The sequence below is a fragment of the Abrus precatorius genome, unplaced genomic scaffold, assembly GCF_003935025.1.
Source record: "Abrus precatorius isolate BTA unplaced genomic scaffold, Abrus_2018 Scaffold11, whole genome shotgun sequence".
Taxonomy (NCBI): domain Eukaryota; kingdom Viridiplantae; phylum Streptophyta; class Magnoliopsida; order Fabales; family Fabaceae; genus Abrus; species Abrus precatorius.
In genome coordinates this window covers 506,422-525,542 of record NW_020874303.1, presented here as the reverse complement: position 1 = coordinate 525,542, position 19,121 = coordinate 506,422, and the positions used below count along the sequence as shown (strand labels likewise).

At 31.3% G+C, this 19,121-nt stretch overlaps 1 protein-coding gene across 1 annotated transcript; it reads right to left on the bottom strand.

Annotated features, from left to right (window-relative positions):
• Window positions 1–14,019: 14,019 nt before the first annotated feature.
• On the bottom strand, window positions 14,020–18,752 carry LOC113855281 (putative disease resistance protein At3g14460). Its single transcript, XM_027486856.1, has 2 exons — window positions 14,816–18,752; window positions 14,020–14,307 (listed from the first exon to the last, which is right to left on the bottom strand). Exon 1 carries the CDS (start codon window positions 18,685–18,687, stop codon window positions 14,848–14,850), a length of 3,840 nt encoding a protein of 1,279 aa, XP_027342657.1. The 5' UTR covers window positions 18,688–18,752; the 3' UTR covers window positions 14,020–14,307; window positions 14,816–14,847.
• Between the last annotated feature and the right edge of the window lie 369 nt (window positions 18,753–19,121).

Genomic DNA, 19,121 nt, shown 5'->3' with positions numbered 1-19,121 from the left:
AATTATGTAGTGTGAGTATATATCTAAATTAAATTTGATCAAATAACATATTTATAGATATTTTATTTATTTAAAATTTTGTGGTATAACAACTAGCTAAAATAATAATATCTTATAATTTATCGATTAATTATTTTATATTTATATTTTATGTTAAAGTTATTAAGAAGAGTAAATATAAAGTTATCTTTCATCTAGAGTAATATTAATAACGTGCAATTTTAAACTTGATTTTAATGTTATTTTATTGGTATAAATAATTTTACACAATTAAACAATTAAAATATATTTATATATTTTTAAATTAATTATTAGAAAATTTAATAACTTTTAATGATATAAATATTTTTATAATAACAATATAATATTTAATTAATGATAGTGTAAAAAAAGTATATTTCAATTAAACTCTTTTTTGTAACATTCGTTTAAAATATATGTTTTCAATAATTTGTTTAAATATACTTTCTAATTATCTGCCAAAAAAAAGAAAGGCACACTGTTTAATTATGAGATGAATATCATAAGTTTTAAAACATATATGAAATTCATATGTCTCGCTAAAAAATAAAAAAATTATTATTCTTTAATGAAAAAATGTTTTTTTTTTAAAAAAAAAACTCAAACAAGTTAACAGTACTAAACAAAGGGTTAGATTATTTAATTAAACATGGATATATTTACTAAAAAAGAATAAATAAATGGATTATCAAATACTTATTATTCGTATACATTTTTTTGGTGTAATCTTCTTTTGTATATTTGATTCAATTCAATTTTTTTTACTATTAAAAGATTATTTCCCGCTCAGATTAATTTATTTTATAATCAAAATCCTTCAATTAAAATGTTGATTGAATAAATTTCAAAGTATAGTAATTTAATAAATTTATTTATAAATTCAAATGTAAACTTATTAAAATTTTTAAAAATTAGTTTGATAAACATTTCCATAAAATATCTTGAAATACATTAAAACATTTATAAGATCGAATAACAAAGGTCACTTTCAGAAAATTAAATAAATTCTTTCAAATTTCCGAAAAGATGGAAAAATTTATTAAAATTTCTATGTATTAAAACTAATTGACTGTCAATTTACATATTTATAAATATGTTAACCTTTTATTTATTAGAGGAGCTGTTTTTTTTTTCTTAATTGTCGACAATTTAACTTTTTATAATCTAGTAAGGTTTAATATATTACGTATAAATCTTTGTCATTTTTTCATTTTATGTTTGTAAAAGGAAATGAAGTTGTCGTGTTTTAAGATCAGAGTATATTATAGGCTTTATTAAATATTTGCAATAATTCATATAAATGTCTTATAATAAATCGATCATCAACGAAAATAATAATCACTCGTTGTTAATACTAAAAAGTTTCCTTTGTTAATTAATTGTTTGCTTGCGTGGGATACCAATGTCACCATCCTAGCAAGAACAAACAAAAATCATGATGAATAAATTTTACAGTGTCAACTCAACACAGTCTTTCAACTTTATGTTTTAAGAAATATACATCTATTTATAATTTTAAATATTGCATATCATTTTCACATTCGACACAGAGCTCTATTTGAAACTTTAAAATGTTAACATTATTATTATTATATAAAATGATTTTTTGTCAATCAACCCAATATTTTAATGAAATTAAATTATGAAAAAATGTTATGAATTCATCTTTTATAAGGAATTGTTTATAGATGAATTCATTTTATAAATTTCATGATGAATTAATTTAAAATAAATTTTAAATTATAGATGAGATTTTTCATATTACTTATGATTAAAATAGTTATATTATGAAAATAATAATTGAGTAGATGTCTCAATAATAATAATAATAATAATAAAAACTTCATATTGTATATAACTCAAGTTTGTACCAATAGATGTGGGAAATTTTTTGGAGAAGATAATTGTGTTTATGGGAAGGAGATTTATGACAATAGTTGAAAAATTATGGAGGTAAAAGATTGAGAAAAAATGTGAATAATATGATGATATGGAAGTATGATGGTAATAAGGATTGGTAATAAGAATTATAACGTGCAATCTTATTACTATATTTATCATTTTTTTTATTGTAGGTAATTTAAAGTTGTGTTTAGTGCGAACTTTACGCAAAATTTAGAAGGTCATTGTATGGAGAAAGGTAGTGATATTTGCTTGGTATCTGCTGCCTAATGCAGTTCTGGTGTGGAGAAATATGACCAAATGCAAATTTTTATTCCTCTAGAGCTTATGGGTTGTGTGATATATATAAAAGATGAGGATGTCATGCACTTTTTTTTTGCATTGCATTATCTCTGAGATATGAGATTGTGGTATATGATGTTCGAATGGTTTGATGTCAGTTTATGCTTACCTGGAAATGTAAAATTTGCATGAGGCAAGCATGTGCGGAATTCGATATGGAAAAAAGAAATAAAGAGGAGCTATAATAGTGTGATTTATAACACCCACAATTTTTTATTCACGTATTTTTAGAAAAAAAAGAATTTTTTATGTAGAGTTTCTCACTCAAGCGAGATGTGTCTCGCTCGCTCAAGCAAGACAGAATCATTCTGAACCAAGCCTTCTGGAGCATTCTCGCTCAAGAGAGAGAAGATAACATTGTCCCAATTGTCCTCTTGTCATGACCTCTTTTTGTAAAGGATCAATGATATCCTGAGTTACTACTCCTAATTCCTCAAAATTCATTCATGAGATAATACATATATGGTACAACAAATGAATTTTTTTTTAAAATTAAACTTCCACATTTCAACAATAGATTAACAAAGCCTTTAGGGCATTTTCATATAACCCAAAATTATATAAGCGTATATCTTTACAACGGTCGCTCCACGTGGAGCTCAAAATACAAAATTTATGCATAATAATAATTACATTTCTTAAAAACTATAGGTAAACAGTCTAGACCTATATATCACTAAAACCTAGATTGACAAAATAATTTAAAAGCTACAATTTTCCCTCAAGAGTATGTCGACTATGACATTCCTCAGCCAGATCTTCCAGCTTGAGAAGTAGCTACAACATTTATCACCTTTACTCACTTACTACTGCACGATCATTGCAAAAAACACACACATACCAACACAGATAAAATACAAGGGTAAGCTTACGAAATAAAAATCATAATCTTAAATAGCTGAATATGAACATAAATGTTATACAGATTATTATTTCAATAATTTTCAACACATAAAGCAGCAATACAATCCATTGTCAACTCTTTTAGTACAATAATAACAACTCAGCCCCAACTGGCATCACAGTCTTAGTAACCCCAAAGGAACCTACAATCTTCTGGTATGGGAGCGATCTATTCCGATACTGGATCCAGATAAAATACAACTCAACTCGACATGTTTCCCAAATCATTACATGCCTACTACCTCAACTCAGCATGTTTCCTCGTCATTACGTGCCTATGACCTTAACTCATGTAACTCAGCCCCAATAAGACAACATTTCATACAAATGCTACTAAGTCATATGATAAGCATTTCAACATAACATTTCTTAGCTAGTCTCATCACATACATCAACTCAATATATTCATTAACAATAATCAATCCACCCAGCCATGCTTACTTGAGATTCTTCCTTAGGGTTTGTTCATACACGTACTTACTCTCAGCTAAGACAAAATTATACATATAGGTTTCTGCATCTAGTAAATGTATAAAGTCAACTCAAGTAAACTCCCTTTACTTGGAATGGATTTCCTCAGATAGAACTCCACGTAAGTTTCCAAGGAAAGAAACAATGCTCGAGGGCTCAGATTTCCTCACTAGATCCGTACTAAACAGAGGTTTCCACTTGGATCAGAAAGAAATTTGACCTTGAGAAGGTTTTCTCTAAGAGAGGAAGGCTATCTGGTGAGAAAAATGAACATTTCTCGATGATGGAGTTCCTTAAATACCCTTCCAAGTCTGTTCGCTCTCACTTTAGCGAGCCTTACTCTCGCTTAGGCAAGCTCATCCTCGCTTGGGCGAACAAACTAGACAGTGGAACCTCTTAAATTTCTGCTATTCTCGTTTGAGCAAGGAGCATCTCGCCTGAGTAAGCTACATCTCACTTGAGCAAGATTGGTTCTAAAGAGCTACCCATTTTTCTTACGACTCCTTGCTTGATTGAGTATCTCTCACCTGAGCAAGGTTGCTTCTCGCCTGAGCGAGATCCCTTCTCACTAGGGCAAGAGGACAGTTGTGGTGATCCTATCTGTTCTTACGATTCCTGCAGATTTGAAATATTTTCTGCCTTTGCTCTCGCATGGGTATGCTCATGGCAGAGTGAGTCTGACTCTTCCTCTATGGGCAGTACCTCCCCTGGAAGGGGCTATTGCCTTTCTAGGCATGTTATTTATCCGATAAGAATTCACGAGTAAGATAGTCAGGGAGGGAATTGGAAGTGTCTTTAAGATATTCTATGTCAAAATCAAATAACTTAAAATTGTTGGTCATCTTGCAAAAATTTGTTTTGATGCAAGGTTTTTAACATCTTTTTGTAAAATTTCTTTGGCATATTTACAATCTACTCTGATGAGAAATTTTTTATTTAATAAGTTTGATTGAAATTTATATTCTTATAGCTAGTTTTATTGGTCAGCTTAAAGGTTGGTGGGATAATTATCTTACTGAAACTGATAGAGAACGTATTCTCTCTGTAGTAAAAATTGATGACAAAGGTAAGACCATTGTCAATAATAATGAACAACTTTTTGATGCTGTTTACACTCTGCTTTATTGTATAGCTCAACATTTTCTTGGAGATCCTTCTTTATGGAAAGAAAGATCTGGAGAGTTGTTATCCAATCTTAGGTGTACTGACCTAGGTCACTATAAATTATACAAAGACATATTTATGTCTAGAATTTACACTAGAGAAGATTGAAATCAACCTTTTTGGAAAGAAAAATTCCTTGATGGGTTACCCAAATCTTTCGGAGACCTTATTAGAAGTAAGCTTTGAAGTTATTTTGTCAATGGTGATATTCTTTATGATAGTTTTAGTTATGGCCAGCTCAATGCTATTATTGTCAAAAATGCCATGAAAGTTTGTCTTGAAGACAAAATCCATAAACAACTTGCCAAAGAAAGAGCCCTGAACAAAAAAGAGTTAGGTTCTTTTTGCGAGCAATTTGGTCTTCCTTCTTGCTCCATCAAAAAGAAGAAACAAACTCATAAGAAAGAGACTGATGAATTTCACAAAAAACCTTACAAAAGGAAATACAATACAAAACTTCCTAAGTATAGGGAAAATGTTATCCCTAGCAATATCCCTAGGAAACCCAGAACAGATGTAACATGTTACACCTGTGGCAAACCTGGCCATATCAGAAAATACTAAAGGCTCTGATACCAGATTACCCGAAGTGGATCAAAGGAAAAATGTAAAATGCTAAAAGGAAAGTAGGCAATAGCAAGACTATTAAATGAAATGCAAAACTATAATGTAAAGACAAAATATAAATACGTAAGGTTAGATCATAAGAAACTAGAACGGCGGTAGAACCAGCTCAGATCTAGTAGAGGGATAAGAGAAGAATACTGGACGACGGCAGAGCTGAACAAAACCAGCAAAAGGGAGAAGAGAGAAAATTGATACAAAACAAGATTTTAAAGAAAGTCAAATTCTTACTAAAGCGAGGCCCATTCAGATGAATGAAAAACTCTTCAATATTGTCAAAAAGAGATTAAAGACCTCTTAGACAAAAAACTTATCAAGAAAAATAAGAGCCCTTGGTCGTGCTCTTCCTTTTATGTTAACAAACAGGCAGAACTAGAAAGAGGAACTTCTAGATTAGTTATAAACTATAAACCTTTTAACCAAGCTCTTCAGTGGATTAGATATCCTATTCCAAACAAAAAAGATCTTCTTAACAGACTCAATTTTGCTAGAATTTTTTCAAAATTTGATATGAAATCTGGATTTTAGCAAATTCAAATTTGTGAAGAAGACAGGTACAAAACTGCCTTCACTGTTCCTTTTGGGCAATACGAATGAAATGTAATGCCCTTTGGTTTTAAAAAAATGCCCCTTCTGAATTCCAGAAAATCATGAATGATATCTTCAATTCTTATTCCGATTTGTCATTATTTATATTGATGATGTTTCAATCTTCTCGCATTCTATTGATCAACATTTCAAACGTATAAATGTTTTTATCAATGTTATCAAAAAGAATGGTCTTGCTATTTCAAAGTCAAAAATCAATTTGTTCTAAACAAATATCAAATTCCTTGGTCACAATATATATTAAGGAACTATTATTCCCATTAGCAGATTTATTGAATTTGCTAATAAATTTCCTGATAGAATCCTTGATAAAACTCAGTTACAAAGATTTTTAGGATGTTTCAATTATGTAGGAGATTTTATTCCTCATCTCAATAATATCATTAAGCCCTTGCATGATAGGCTTAAAAAGAATCCTCTGTCCTGGACTGATATTCATACCAATGTCGTCAAGGAAATTAAATCTAGGGTTAGATAGATAAATTGCCTTTATCTTCCTATTCCTCAAGCTTTTAAAATTGCTGAAACTGATGCTTCTGATATTGGTTATGGTGGTATCCTCAAACAAAGAGTCAATTCCCATGAGCATATCATTGCATACACTTCTAAGCATTGAAATTCTGCACAACAGAATTACTCAGCTGTTAAAAAAGAAGTTTTAGCAATTATTTTATGCATTTCAAAATTTCAATCAGACTTATTAAATAAAAAATTTCTCATCAGAGTAGATTGTAAATCTGCCAAAGAAATTTTACAAAAAGATGTTAAAAACCTTGCATCAAAACAAATTTTTGCAAGATGGCAAGCAATTTTAAGTATATTTGATTTTGACATAGAATATCTCAAAGGCACTTCCAATTCCCTCCCTGACTATCTTACTCGTGAATTCTTACAGGATAAATAACATGCCTAGAAAGGTAATAGTCCCTTTCAGGGGAGGTATTGCCCATTGAGGAAGAGTCAGACTCGCTCTGACCCTCAATAAAAAATCAAAGTTTGCCTCTACAGATTCCAGTTCTAATTCTTCAGAGTCATCAACTCCGGCTGGGTCATCTACCCAGAATGCTATTCAGATTATAGAGTCATCTACTCAGCAATCTGTAATTCTTAAAAAAGACTCATCCAATAAGGCTGATTCTTCACAAACCTAATCAAAAATATCCAAACAAACTAAAGCAAATTATGCTCTCCCCATTAGCACTCTTCTAGCTATCCAACAAGGAAGTTTGAATAGTTTACCTAAAAAATCTTAGGCATATATTGTATTAGAAGATGATATGAAAATAGATTTAGGTAGTCTAAACACTATAATCCAGTCTTTCAATCAATTCCAAAAGATAATCAGTCTTCCTGAAGAAAGAAATAAAGCCATCAATATATCAAAAGAAAAACAAAAAGCTCCAAATACAAACCACTATATAGCTAAAGAAAAATTTTCTTTAGTTATTCAAATGGAGCCTGAGTTTTGGGACAAGAATCCTTACAAGGCCGTAACTAAATTTTTCCCTCCTGGATTTCAATTTAGACGTTATGCCTCAAATAAAACTCGACAATTCTATGAGTTTATCTTAATAGATTCAGATTCTGTCTCCATCAAGCACTACAAAGATCAAAAAGATCCATCCATTATAACTCACTCAACAATTCAAATCCTCAAAGTCTTAACTTCAAAGAACTTTGGGAAGAACTTAAACTCATACAAAAAATTATCCCAGCCCTTTGATCCAGTAGGTTATAATTACTGGGATTACATTGATGTCTGGACATGAACCTTTTGGTTTCAAAATAAACTCAATAGACATTCTTGATTGATCTATTTTAAAAAGAATCAAGAATATTATTTTCTAAATTAGTTCCTAAAATGGTGAGACTATTTTGGACCAATTCAAGAAATTCTCCCCTCTCCTGTAAAAGAAGGATATTCAACTTTCAAAGACAGGTATATGCAGGATTCTAAAATTCCAGCAAATTTGAAATATTTTTCTGCCTTTGCTTTCTCATGGCAATATAGATATAGCAGAGTAGAAAATGAAGAAACTCTTCCCATTCTTCAAAGGTATTCCTTTGTAAAATGGTGGGGTCAATTCAATACAGATCACGCAGGACCTCCAGATGTTGCTGAATTTTTTGGAAATAATCCAAAATTATTAAAACTTGCAACATTCCAATTTCTTAACCAAAAGTCTAAAATTGCAGCCTTTTTATCAGGTTGTGATTCTAAAGAGAAAATGAAGCAAAATCTAAAAGATGTTCTCCTTCTGCAAAGTCATGAGGAAGCAAAATCGTCTTCAAAGCAATATTCCAAAACAAATATTGAAGACATTTATCAAAATGAAGATGATTGTTTCAGAATTGATATTCAAAAATTATGATGCAGTTTGACCTGTAGTGTAGAGAATAATTCCTAATTAATCGAAACTGTAGAAATAATATTTTATTTTATTATATAAAGAGTCATCGACCATGATGTGAGGCACCCTTTTATTTAGCAATTTTAGAGAGATACTTGAGAGAGAAGTGCTTTGAGACAAGTTCTTTGTAAGCTATTTTCTTCAATTTAAATAAAATCTTGTTTTGTATCAATTTTCTCTCTTCTCCCTTTTGCTAGTTCTGTTCGGCTCTGTCGTCGTCCATTATTCTTCTCTTCTCCCTCTACTAGATCTGAGTTGGTTCTATTGCTGTTCTAGTCTCTTATGATCTAACCTTACATATTTATATTTTTTTCCTTTACATTACAGTTCTGTATTTCATTTAGTAGTCCTGCTACTGCCTACTTTCCTTTCAGCATTTTACATTTTTCCTTTGATCCACTTCGGGTAATCTGGTGTGTGTGTGTGTGTGTGTGTGTGTGTGTGTGTGTGTGTGTGTGTGTGTGTGTGTGTGTGTATATATATATATACACCAATCTGACATCTCTCACCCAAGTGAGAAGGAATCTCGCTCAAGCAAAAAATGACCTTGCCCAGGCGAGAAGTGACCTTGCCTAGGTGAAATGAGCTCGCTCAGGTGAGGAGTTACAAGAAAATCTGGGAACTCTTTAGAACCATGATCGCTTAAGTGAGAATACCTATCGCTTAGGTGAGAATATCAAAACAAGGCTAGAAAACCATTATCTGATTTTCTCGCTCAAGCGAGAAGGAGTTTGCTCAAGCAAAAATGAACTCGCTCTAGTGAGAACGTATAAGTTTGAAGGGTATTTAAGGGAGTTCGTGTTGAGTAAATTCATTTTTCTACAAAACCACTTCTCACTCTCGATTCTCTTCATTCTCTTCCTCTTCTTTCTCAGAGAAAGCCTTAAATAACTTTAGATCTCTCTCAGATCTGAGCTCAAACATTTATTTCACTCAGATCTAAGTAAGTTTTTTGAGCTCAGCTCTAAAATCTTGTTTTTATTTCTTTGTTTCCTCTCCTTATAATAGTACTTTATTTTGCTATATTAGGAGGAACTCTAGTCTTTGGATAATATTTCCAGTCAAAAGAACTTCTTTCTAGATCTCACGAAGAACTTAGCCTCAGGGATCTATTTTCAGGTAAGGGGAGCTGACCTTAAACCCTAAGTTTTAACTGTATATTCAATTTGTGAAATTTGAAAAATTTATTTTGAAAGATAAATCCAAAGTGTTTTCTTGAGAATATAGTATAAAAATGGGTTTATGAATATGTAACCTATATGTATTTTTATTACTACTGAGTAAAGTTTCATAATAAGAAATTATGAAGAAAACTCATTTTTGAAAAGTTCCACAATTTTATTATTGATGATTACGCATGAATGATTTTGAGGTGTGAATTAGTGTTGAGAAATAATAAGTTTGCTAGGAAAGGATAAAACTTCAGGTTAGATGATTTTATTTAAGATCGGAAGAGTGTGATCATTGACAAAATACTTATGGACTGCATAATTAGTTTGAGTCTTGAGGTATCCGACCTTCAACGCATTGTATTGGTCTTGTAATGATGTGTTTTTCCTATTTTATAGTTGTATTTTTGATTGAGAAGTTGATTGTTGGGCGAAATTGATATAAATGGTTGGACTATCGGTGAATGATAAAAGATATCGTATTATATATGCATGAATTGGATGAAGCATGAATGCATGTACCTTAGACATGAGTCAATGAAATGAATAAGGCAAAAGAGATGAAGGAAAGTTGATTGATAGTGGAAGTTATTAATGAGATTGATAAATATAGAAATGCTGATGAAAGGTGTGTTGTGTGAAAAGTGTTAAGAAAGGGCAAGAAAGAGAGAAAGAGGAGGTAACTGATATATGTGTCACAAAGATACTAATTAATGCAATTATAATATATATGTTGTAATACATCGATATGTGAGATTATAACATATATGTTATAATACATTGATTAGTGTGATTTTAACACGTGTATTGAAAAAGTGTAATTGTGATGTGCTACGTTTGACTTACCATATGGATAGTTTAGAGATACAATAAGGGTATAGATTCTGAAGGCAATTTGAAAAAATTTAAGGGAAATAAAGGTGATGAATGCTAATAGCTTATGTGTACACAATTGATAGCGAAAGCATTTATAGGCCTTACATTATTTTCTGATTGATTCTCTTGACTATACCTTTACTATGAATGCCTAATAAAGCACACGTTGTATCAATGTGTGACGGCAGATGACAACTATCCATGCTTGCGTAAGTCTATCATAACTAGAAAGAGCATACTAGCAGCGATTTAGGGGCTCATGAGTACCTAGAGTACTCTTGTTTGATGCATACTTCATAAATAAAATGATTAAAAGAGACATGAGTTCAGAAATTGTATGATCATATTGATTAAGGAGAAATGGATTTTATTTGAGTATGTAATGAATAATGTGTGTGAATATTTCCTGTTTGATTAGAATGATTTTTGTAAATAAATTCATATTTGACGCATAATGTATTGAAAAATATTATGTTACTAAAATTTTATTATTGAAATAAGAATTTAATGGGCAAGGGAAGTTCACCCTTACAAACATTTTTAGGTAATAGAAGAATTTTATAGAAGATAAATCCGTTTTAGAATCATACTCACACAGGACTATAAGGAAAGGAAGTACTTTACTAGGATTAGTTATTATGAGAAATATAATTATATTAATTTAGTTTCTATTTAGAATTTATGACATTTCAATGAATCCTACTATAAAAATGGTTAAAGTTTTATATGTAATATTCAATAACTAAGTTGTTTAAAATTTTTATTTTATATTCAGTTTTAGTCAAAAATTCGTTTTATAGAAAGATAGTTGGATTGCACCATGAATTTGAAATATGTATATAAAAAATTATAATGTGAAATTTCAGTTTTCATTTTATCCATAAACTATGGAACATATTTTATTTTTTCATAAATGAAATTTTATATAAATGAAGTTTATTTTAAATTTTTGCTGATTTTGTTAGGCTATATTTTTACATCTATACAATGTTCCAAGTATCCAAATCCTTTACAAAATTTCATTAAGTTTTATTCAAAACAACATAAATAAAGGTAAACTATGAGAATTTTATTAAGGATATTACATGGTTTGCAGTAGCATGGACAAGTTAGCTTTAGCAAAATAATATTTTCTTCAACATAATGTGCTAAATACTAGTGAAATGTTTCTAGCAAAAAAAAAACTAGTGAAATGCTTAATTATATATGTAAATTAACTTAATATTCTCTTAACATATATTATTAATTTTGTATTTCAAATTTATCTTTATTAAAATGTTGATACTTAACCAAAAAAAAAACAAAAAACAAAACCCAAGCTTGTAACACAATGTACATGGGTGATACCACCAAAGATGTGTAAGTGATTGGTTAGACCTTGAAGGTATTGGCTCGTGCACCTCCATACTTTAATCTAAATGTTCAAATATTAAAGTCGTTATTTGATGTAATATATTTTAGATTTATATTTATAATTTTATTTTAATTAATAAACACTTTTCATATATTTTGTTTTTAAAATTTTTATTATTTTCTAGTTATTTGAATAAATTGTGCTTGTTATAAATAAATGCTTTAATTTTGTATTTTCAGTTATTCTGACCTTTGACTACTTTTTTGACCATACTTTGTCTACATATATCATTTTTGGCTGATTCCAGTTGCATTGAGTTTTACACATCTAGGGCTTCAAAATGCATATATGAATCGCTGGATTTGAAGTTGTGTTTGATTTTTTTTTATAATTTTTTGAAATTGAGACAAATTTGTTAAATATTGTTACAGAATTACATTTAGACCCTTGTTATTTAATAATTGTATTTGGATTTTTAAATATTATTGAGGCTCAAATTTTGGCCACTTAATTCATCCTAATCAGAACATATAAATAGACTAATAAGGTTTTGAATTAGGGAGAGACGATTAGACACTTTGAGTTTTTGAAATTTAAAAAGTAAATTATAATAATTTTTGTTTATTTCTAGTTAAACTCAATTTTTTAATATATTAATTGTTAAGAAGTTAGAAAAGTTTAATCATTGAAAAACTATGAATGTGAAAAATGATAAATGCTCTTTAAATTTTGTAAAAAGACTTTATATTAAAGGATCAACAAAAAATATAAAAGGTTTATATATATATATATATATATATAATTTTGAGAATTAGTAAATTAGGTTGCACTCATTTTTTTTAGTAGTAATTTAACTATTCCTAACTCTTTTAATTCGCTCTAATCCACTACGATATGTCTCTACAAAACAAAGAGTTTGTAAGGATGTCAAACTTTCAATACCATCATTCATTTCCATCCCTTTTCCCTAAATCCATGCCATAAGGGCCATAAATTCAAGATAAAGTCAAGTAAGGATGAAAGGAAAACCATATTTTTTAAAATTTTAATCTAATTTCTACTTATTGTGTCACTGATTTTCATTAATGGATCATAATTTTTAAGACAACTATTTTTTCCTATTATATATAAAATATTCTCAGGCATTTTAAGTAATTTTTGAGTTTGCGCATCATTGATGATAAAAATGGCCAAGTTGATTTTCTATAAGACTATAGCATGAAAAGAAGTCTTGGTAGCTGTCTTTTTCTTCTTTTTGCTATTTTAGTGATCATTTACAATAAAATAACTTCGTATAAGTAAACTTATGTAAGTTACAATTTGAGTATATTATATTTTGTTGGAGCAAAATACAAGGTTTCACACATAGAGACATGCACTAGAATCATCCATTGTACTTGTACAATTCTTTTTATTCTCTCATTTTGTACTTCTCATATCCTAATTTAGGTTAACTTATTAGTAAAATTATCACTTAAAAATGTGATTAAACTAGTTTATAGTGATTTCTTTTTTGTGCCAAAATATTTTCTCAAACAAAATAATTTTTAAGAACTTGCATTTTCTTTAGGTTATAATCATTGAGTGGCTAATTATTTGTTAGTTTTATCACATTAATCGTTAAAGGATATAAAATTATCACTAATTATTTTTATCATCATTGTAATCCTTTGCATAGACCAATTTGCTAAGAAATTAGTATTTTTAAAACACAATTTTAATAAAATAAAAAGAAATACGATAAATAAATTTTAATATGATAAATTTAACAACAATCTTTTTATTAAAAAAAATTAAAAGCAATACTATCCTAAATTTCAGAAGATCAAGTTATGGATTTACTTTATTATTTTAAGTTTCTACCAATACAAGACATATATAATATTAAAATAATTTATGAAAGTATTTTATTATTAATACCATGATCACTCAAACTAATTTTTATTTTTTATATTCTTCTCTTTAGCATGTCAATATTAATATATTATAGAATATTGACTGTTATAATAAATATTCATTAATTCTTTCATATTAAATTAAGTTCACGATTAAATTAGCAAAACTAGACCTTAAACCTTAAAAAATAATCATATATCATTAAACTATCCACGATAATTTTAATCTTAACTAGCACTTTGAAATAACTTAGGAATAAAAGGGGACAAAAGAACAGGAGTAATAATTATTCATAAAACTATTAATAAATTACCTTCAAACTCCAATGCAAAATCTAGGTTTAGAAGATACCACAAAAACATCATAAATATAATTCATTACATTCTGGTCTTGAAAATAAATTATAATCCAATATATGGTATTAATAAATAACATCAGCAAACCATTAGTTTTGATAAACTTTAGAACATGTAAATGGTCCAACTCCTTCAAATGAAAGCTTTGTGAAGAAAGAACAATGTGATAGCATGACTGAAATGAGTGTTGTCAAGTGGCACCATCCCAGCTAAAAAATATCAATAGACACATGTTTGTCAGCTAATTTATCAGATAGAAAATAATAATATCAATAAATTAGTACAAAAAGAGACAATAAAGGTTTATTTGTTTCTCTTTTGACTTTTTATTTTTAAAAATTATATTTAAAATAATTTTTAAAATTGTTTTTAAGAAAAAATGAAAATAAAACTTATATTAACAAACAAATTTTATTATTTTTACTTTTAAATTTTTTTTAAAAAAAACTAAAAACAAACAAGCTCATAGTTTGCCATAAGAAAAGTTTCAGAGTTTTGCAAAAATAACAATTCATATAATTGAATCAAATTGCATATAAGTTTGTAAGTAAATCATTTGAATTAAAAAAAAAAGCAATAAAAAAATAAATTAAAAAATAACTATTATTTACGTGGTTTATTTTGTTGGGACTTAGCTGAGTGCTTAGAAAATAAAAAATAATTTATATTTAAATTACGTTAGTTATTGTTTTTCATAAGAATATTTGAAGGCCATACCTTCGGATGATTCCTGCCTGCCGTGCAGTCCCTCATATTATGACTTCACCGTTTATTTGTATGGCAGGAATCTTTGTCAAGTGTTTCCCTTTCTCTTTTCCATACCTTTCTTCTAGTAAGGGACAACACACTATGCTCAGTACTTCGAGAGACGATGGCAGTTGTTCCTCTGGCAATGACTCGAGGCTTCCACAGCTGAAGATGCCAAGCTCCCTAAGAGAAGTGAGATGTTGAAGCCCTTTCCCTTCCAACCGCTTTAAACCATCAAATTTGGATAGCGTCAGAGACGTCAGAGAAGTGGGCAGTGATGGCTCCCTTAGCAAAGTGTTTATCACATCTTCATCCCGCAAACCACTCCCCTGGAGATCAAGATCTGACAGAGAAGTGAGGCGTTGGAATTGGCAAACTAACTCTTGTTTAGACATAAATGATGATGATACTATTCCAACATCAATAACAAGATATCGTAAACTGGAAGGCAACCACCTTGGGGACCATGACGTTAACTCTGGAAGATCACGAAGCCACAAGCGTTGAAGGGCAGGGAGATCCATCTCTTCTGGAAGTGACCTAAGTTTCTTACAATTATGGACCATAAAAAAATATAATAAATTAGGAGAGGCCCTTCCACCTTTATCAGTAATTGCTTCCAAGGGACAGTCAGAGAACTGAAGGCGTCGAAGAGCTGGGAAGCAATCTAACGGAAAGGACATGAGCGAATCACAACTATCGAAGATTACCAGGCGTTCAAGTGATGTGCATTTGTGCCATCTTTCATCACACACAAATTCTAACTTCTCACAATTAGAGATGTTAAGTGATTGCAATGACGTGGGCCAACCATCAGTTGCGAGGGAAATCGAAGACTTGATATTTGTAAGATTCAACTCTTGAAGACAATTGGCATTGAGAATCATTCTTGGCAAACACTGCAAGCTGTCACACTTTTCAATTGATAGGTGACGACAAGACAAGTTGTCAAGCAAAGACAACAACCCCTCTCCCCCTTCTCTAACACTCGTCACTTCAATTGATGTATTCCACTGCACATCGCATGATTTTGCCTCCAGCTGGTTGCACCCTGCGATATCAACCTTTTCCAAAGAAGGTAGATGACTGGGCAAGTTTCCTCTCAACAAGGGACATTCGGATAAACGCAAAATCTTCAGGCACGGAAAAGGAAACTTGCTACCTTCACCTTCAAATGGTAGCCACTCCTCCCACTCTGACATCTCTTCAAACTCAAGACTTTCCAACAATGGAAATGGCTGGAAAGATTGGGAGCTTGCACTGCTGCAGTAGAACTCCTGACCAACTGTCTTCACCATTTTCATCCTTTCAATGACAAGCTCTTTCAGAGAAGGTAATTGTCCAAACGGTGGAAGTGACAGGCAATAGTTGCAGTCACTGATACACAGTACTTGAATATTACGGTATGAAGAGTCACCCAGCCAATTTGGGAAACTTGTGCCATTGTAGTATCTGATGCTCAGTTTCTTTAACATCGTTGATGGTTGCAGGTTGTCAAGTACATCCTTCTCAGCTTGTGAATCTTGTGGGTCGCGGCCCCACTCCAGCATAAGCTCCTCAATCTGCTCTTTGTTCTTTAAGTTGGCTTGAAATGCGTCTCTGGGATCAAAAACATTCTGCAGCTTCAGAATGGAAAGCTCACCCCGCAGATAGGGAAATTTTCTTAATTCACTGATCCTTAATCCATCTTCTTTGCCTACAATGAAGGAAGTCAATGTACGGAGATCTTGCAGTCTGCATATCTGTGTTGGCATCTCCGTCAAATTTGTGTCACTGATATCAAGGTGTCGTAAATTGACCAAATTTCCTGTCTGTGCTGGTAGCTCAACAAGAGATTCACAGTTTGACAATTTCAAAGTCTGCAAATTGTAAAGCTTGAAGGTTGCATCGGGCAACCTTTTGATGGAAGTAGAAGAAAGGTCAAGATACCGCAGAAGCACCAACATGCTTAAGGAATCAGATAGCTCAACAAGAGATCTACAGTTTGACAATTTCAAAGTCTGCAAATTGTAAAGCTTGAAGGTTGCATCGGGCAACCTTTTGATGGAAGTAGAGGAAAGGTCAAGATACCGCAGAAGCACCAAGAGGTCGATAGAATCAGGCAGCTCAGTGATGTTTCCATAGTTTGATAATGATAGAACTCGTAGGCATTTTAGTTTTGGCAACAAATCTTGTGGCACTTTTCTGGTTATGTTACAGGCCCATTTATTCAATGGTAGAAATGTCCGCAAACATTTCAGCTCATAGAAGCTCTCAAATTTTTTAGAGACGTCATAATAGTCCGTAGAAAAAGATAGATGGCGCACATTTTTTGGAATTTCACTGAAATCAAGATAGTGAGATCTTTTTCCTGATACAAGTCTAGCTAAATCATAGATGAGGTCATGCATTCGGAACTTGTCCTCTGAAACAGCTTTGTCTTTCTGAATTAAGGATCTGGATAATAACTCATCAAAGCAGTCAGAACCAACTGCTTCCAGTTCTTTCTCTGAGGATTGTTGTAGAAGGCCTTCGGCCATCCATAACAAAATCAAGTCTTCTCTGTCCAACAGATGTTGTTTTGGAAAGATTGAGCAATAGGCAAAACATCTTTTCAAATGTGCTGGAAGATGAAGATAACTTATGCGCAAAGCTGGTAAAACATCCTTGTGTACCCACAACTTGCTGTCTAGAACTCTTTTCCATTCCTTTTCATCAACTGTTTGCAAACTACCTCCCAATGTTTTAGCAGCTAATGGTAGGCCATTACATTTTCTTGCAATTTGCCGACCAATTTTTTCTAGACTTGGATATTTGACATAACCTTCATTTCCAAATGCATGATTTGCGAGTATCCTCCAACAATCTTCCTCTGTCACAGATTTCAGCTCATAAGTGGGAAATGTATGTGTAAACTTTGCAACTTCTGGTTGTCGGGTTGTCACAATGATCCTACTTCCCTTTATCGCACCAGCAAAAGGAGTTATCAATTGATTCCAGTCATTACGCTCTTCATTCCAGAGGTCATCGAGCACAAGCAAAATTTTTTTATCTTTCAAGCTATTTTTTAATTCAACACGAATAACATCTGGATTGGTACTATTACAATCTTTGGACGAGACAGACTCAAAAATGTGTTTTGTTACCTTGAAAAGGTCATAAACGTCCGATACCCATACCCAAGCTTTCAAATCAAAATGTTTCTCCACTTCACTATCATTATAAAGGTATTGAGCAAGGGTTGTTTTGCCCAGACCTCCCATGCCTAGGATTGTGATCACTTCTATATTATTAGACCTGGCATCAACATCAGATAAAAGCATCTTCAGTAACTTGTCTTTGTCATCCTCTCTAGCAACCACAACAGGTTCAATCAACGAATCTGTACTCTTGCTACAAGAGACTTTCCTAGAAGCACTTTGCAAACCAAGAATATCTCTCTGTTTCACAAAATGTTCTAGCTTTCGAGATATTGCTTCAAGCTTGGAATTCAGGCTCCTGTAGAATTGATTAAAGGGGGAAGAAAGTAATGATCTCACCTGAGTAGTAAAGCTTTTAGATTCTCCCTCCACCTTGCATCTCAAAGTTTCAGTGTTGATTTCATCCAACAAATCTTCTGCATCCAAGACAGCATTTTTCAACTCATCAAGCCATGCCTTCACGGCGAGATCCGTGATCTGCTTCTCCTCAGCATCATTGGACACAGCATTAAGTGCCAGCAGCTTTATCCTCAGTTCATCTAACAAAGAAACATCGACCCTTCTCTTGGCAAAGAAATCTCGAAACTCTGAAGAAGTTATTCTATCTAAAAAGATCTCCACAGAGGCAGATATTAGTGCCTCTCCCACCATAGCCAAGGCCATTTTTTCTCTTTTTTTCAAACAGTATCAGAACTCTAAATCTCTTGCTAAATGTTGAACGAGATACACATCTGTGGTCGTGAAAATTCGAGGTATTGTAGTGCTGAAGTCTAGTCAACATTGTTTTGGTTTCACACTCGCTGTTTTAAGCGCGTGAACATATATTTTTTTTTTAATTCATTTGTTTTTCATAAACGTTGACTGACCAAAAACCATGGTCATCGTTGTATTTGTAGTCAAGTGCATGTGTATTTTTTTATTTACTTAATAACTGTAATTCTAACAAAACTTTCTTGAATGAATATTTTCATTTTAAATTTTTCTTTAACATAATGTAAGCTAATTCAAATAGCATTTAAGTCTTGATTTTAATACTACGGTCTTTAATTAATACACAATCTATGGTGTAGGTAATATATGGTGAGTTAGCTGAGTAA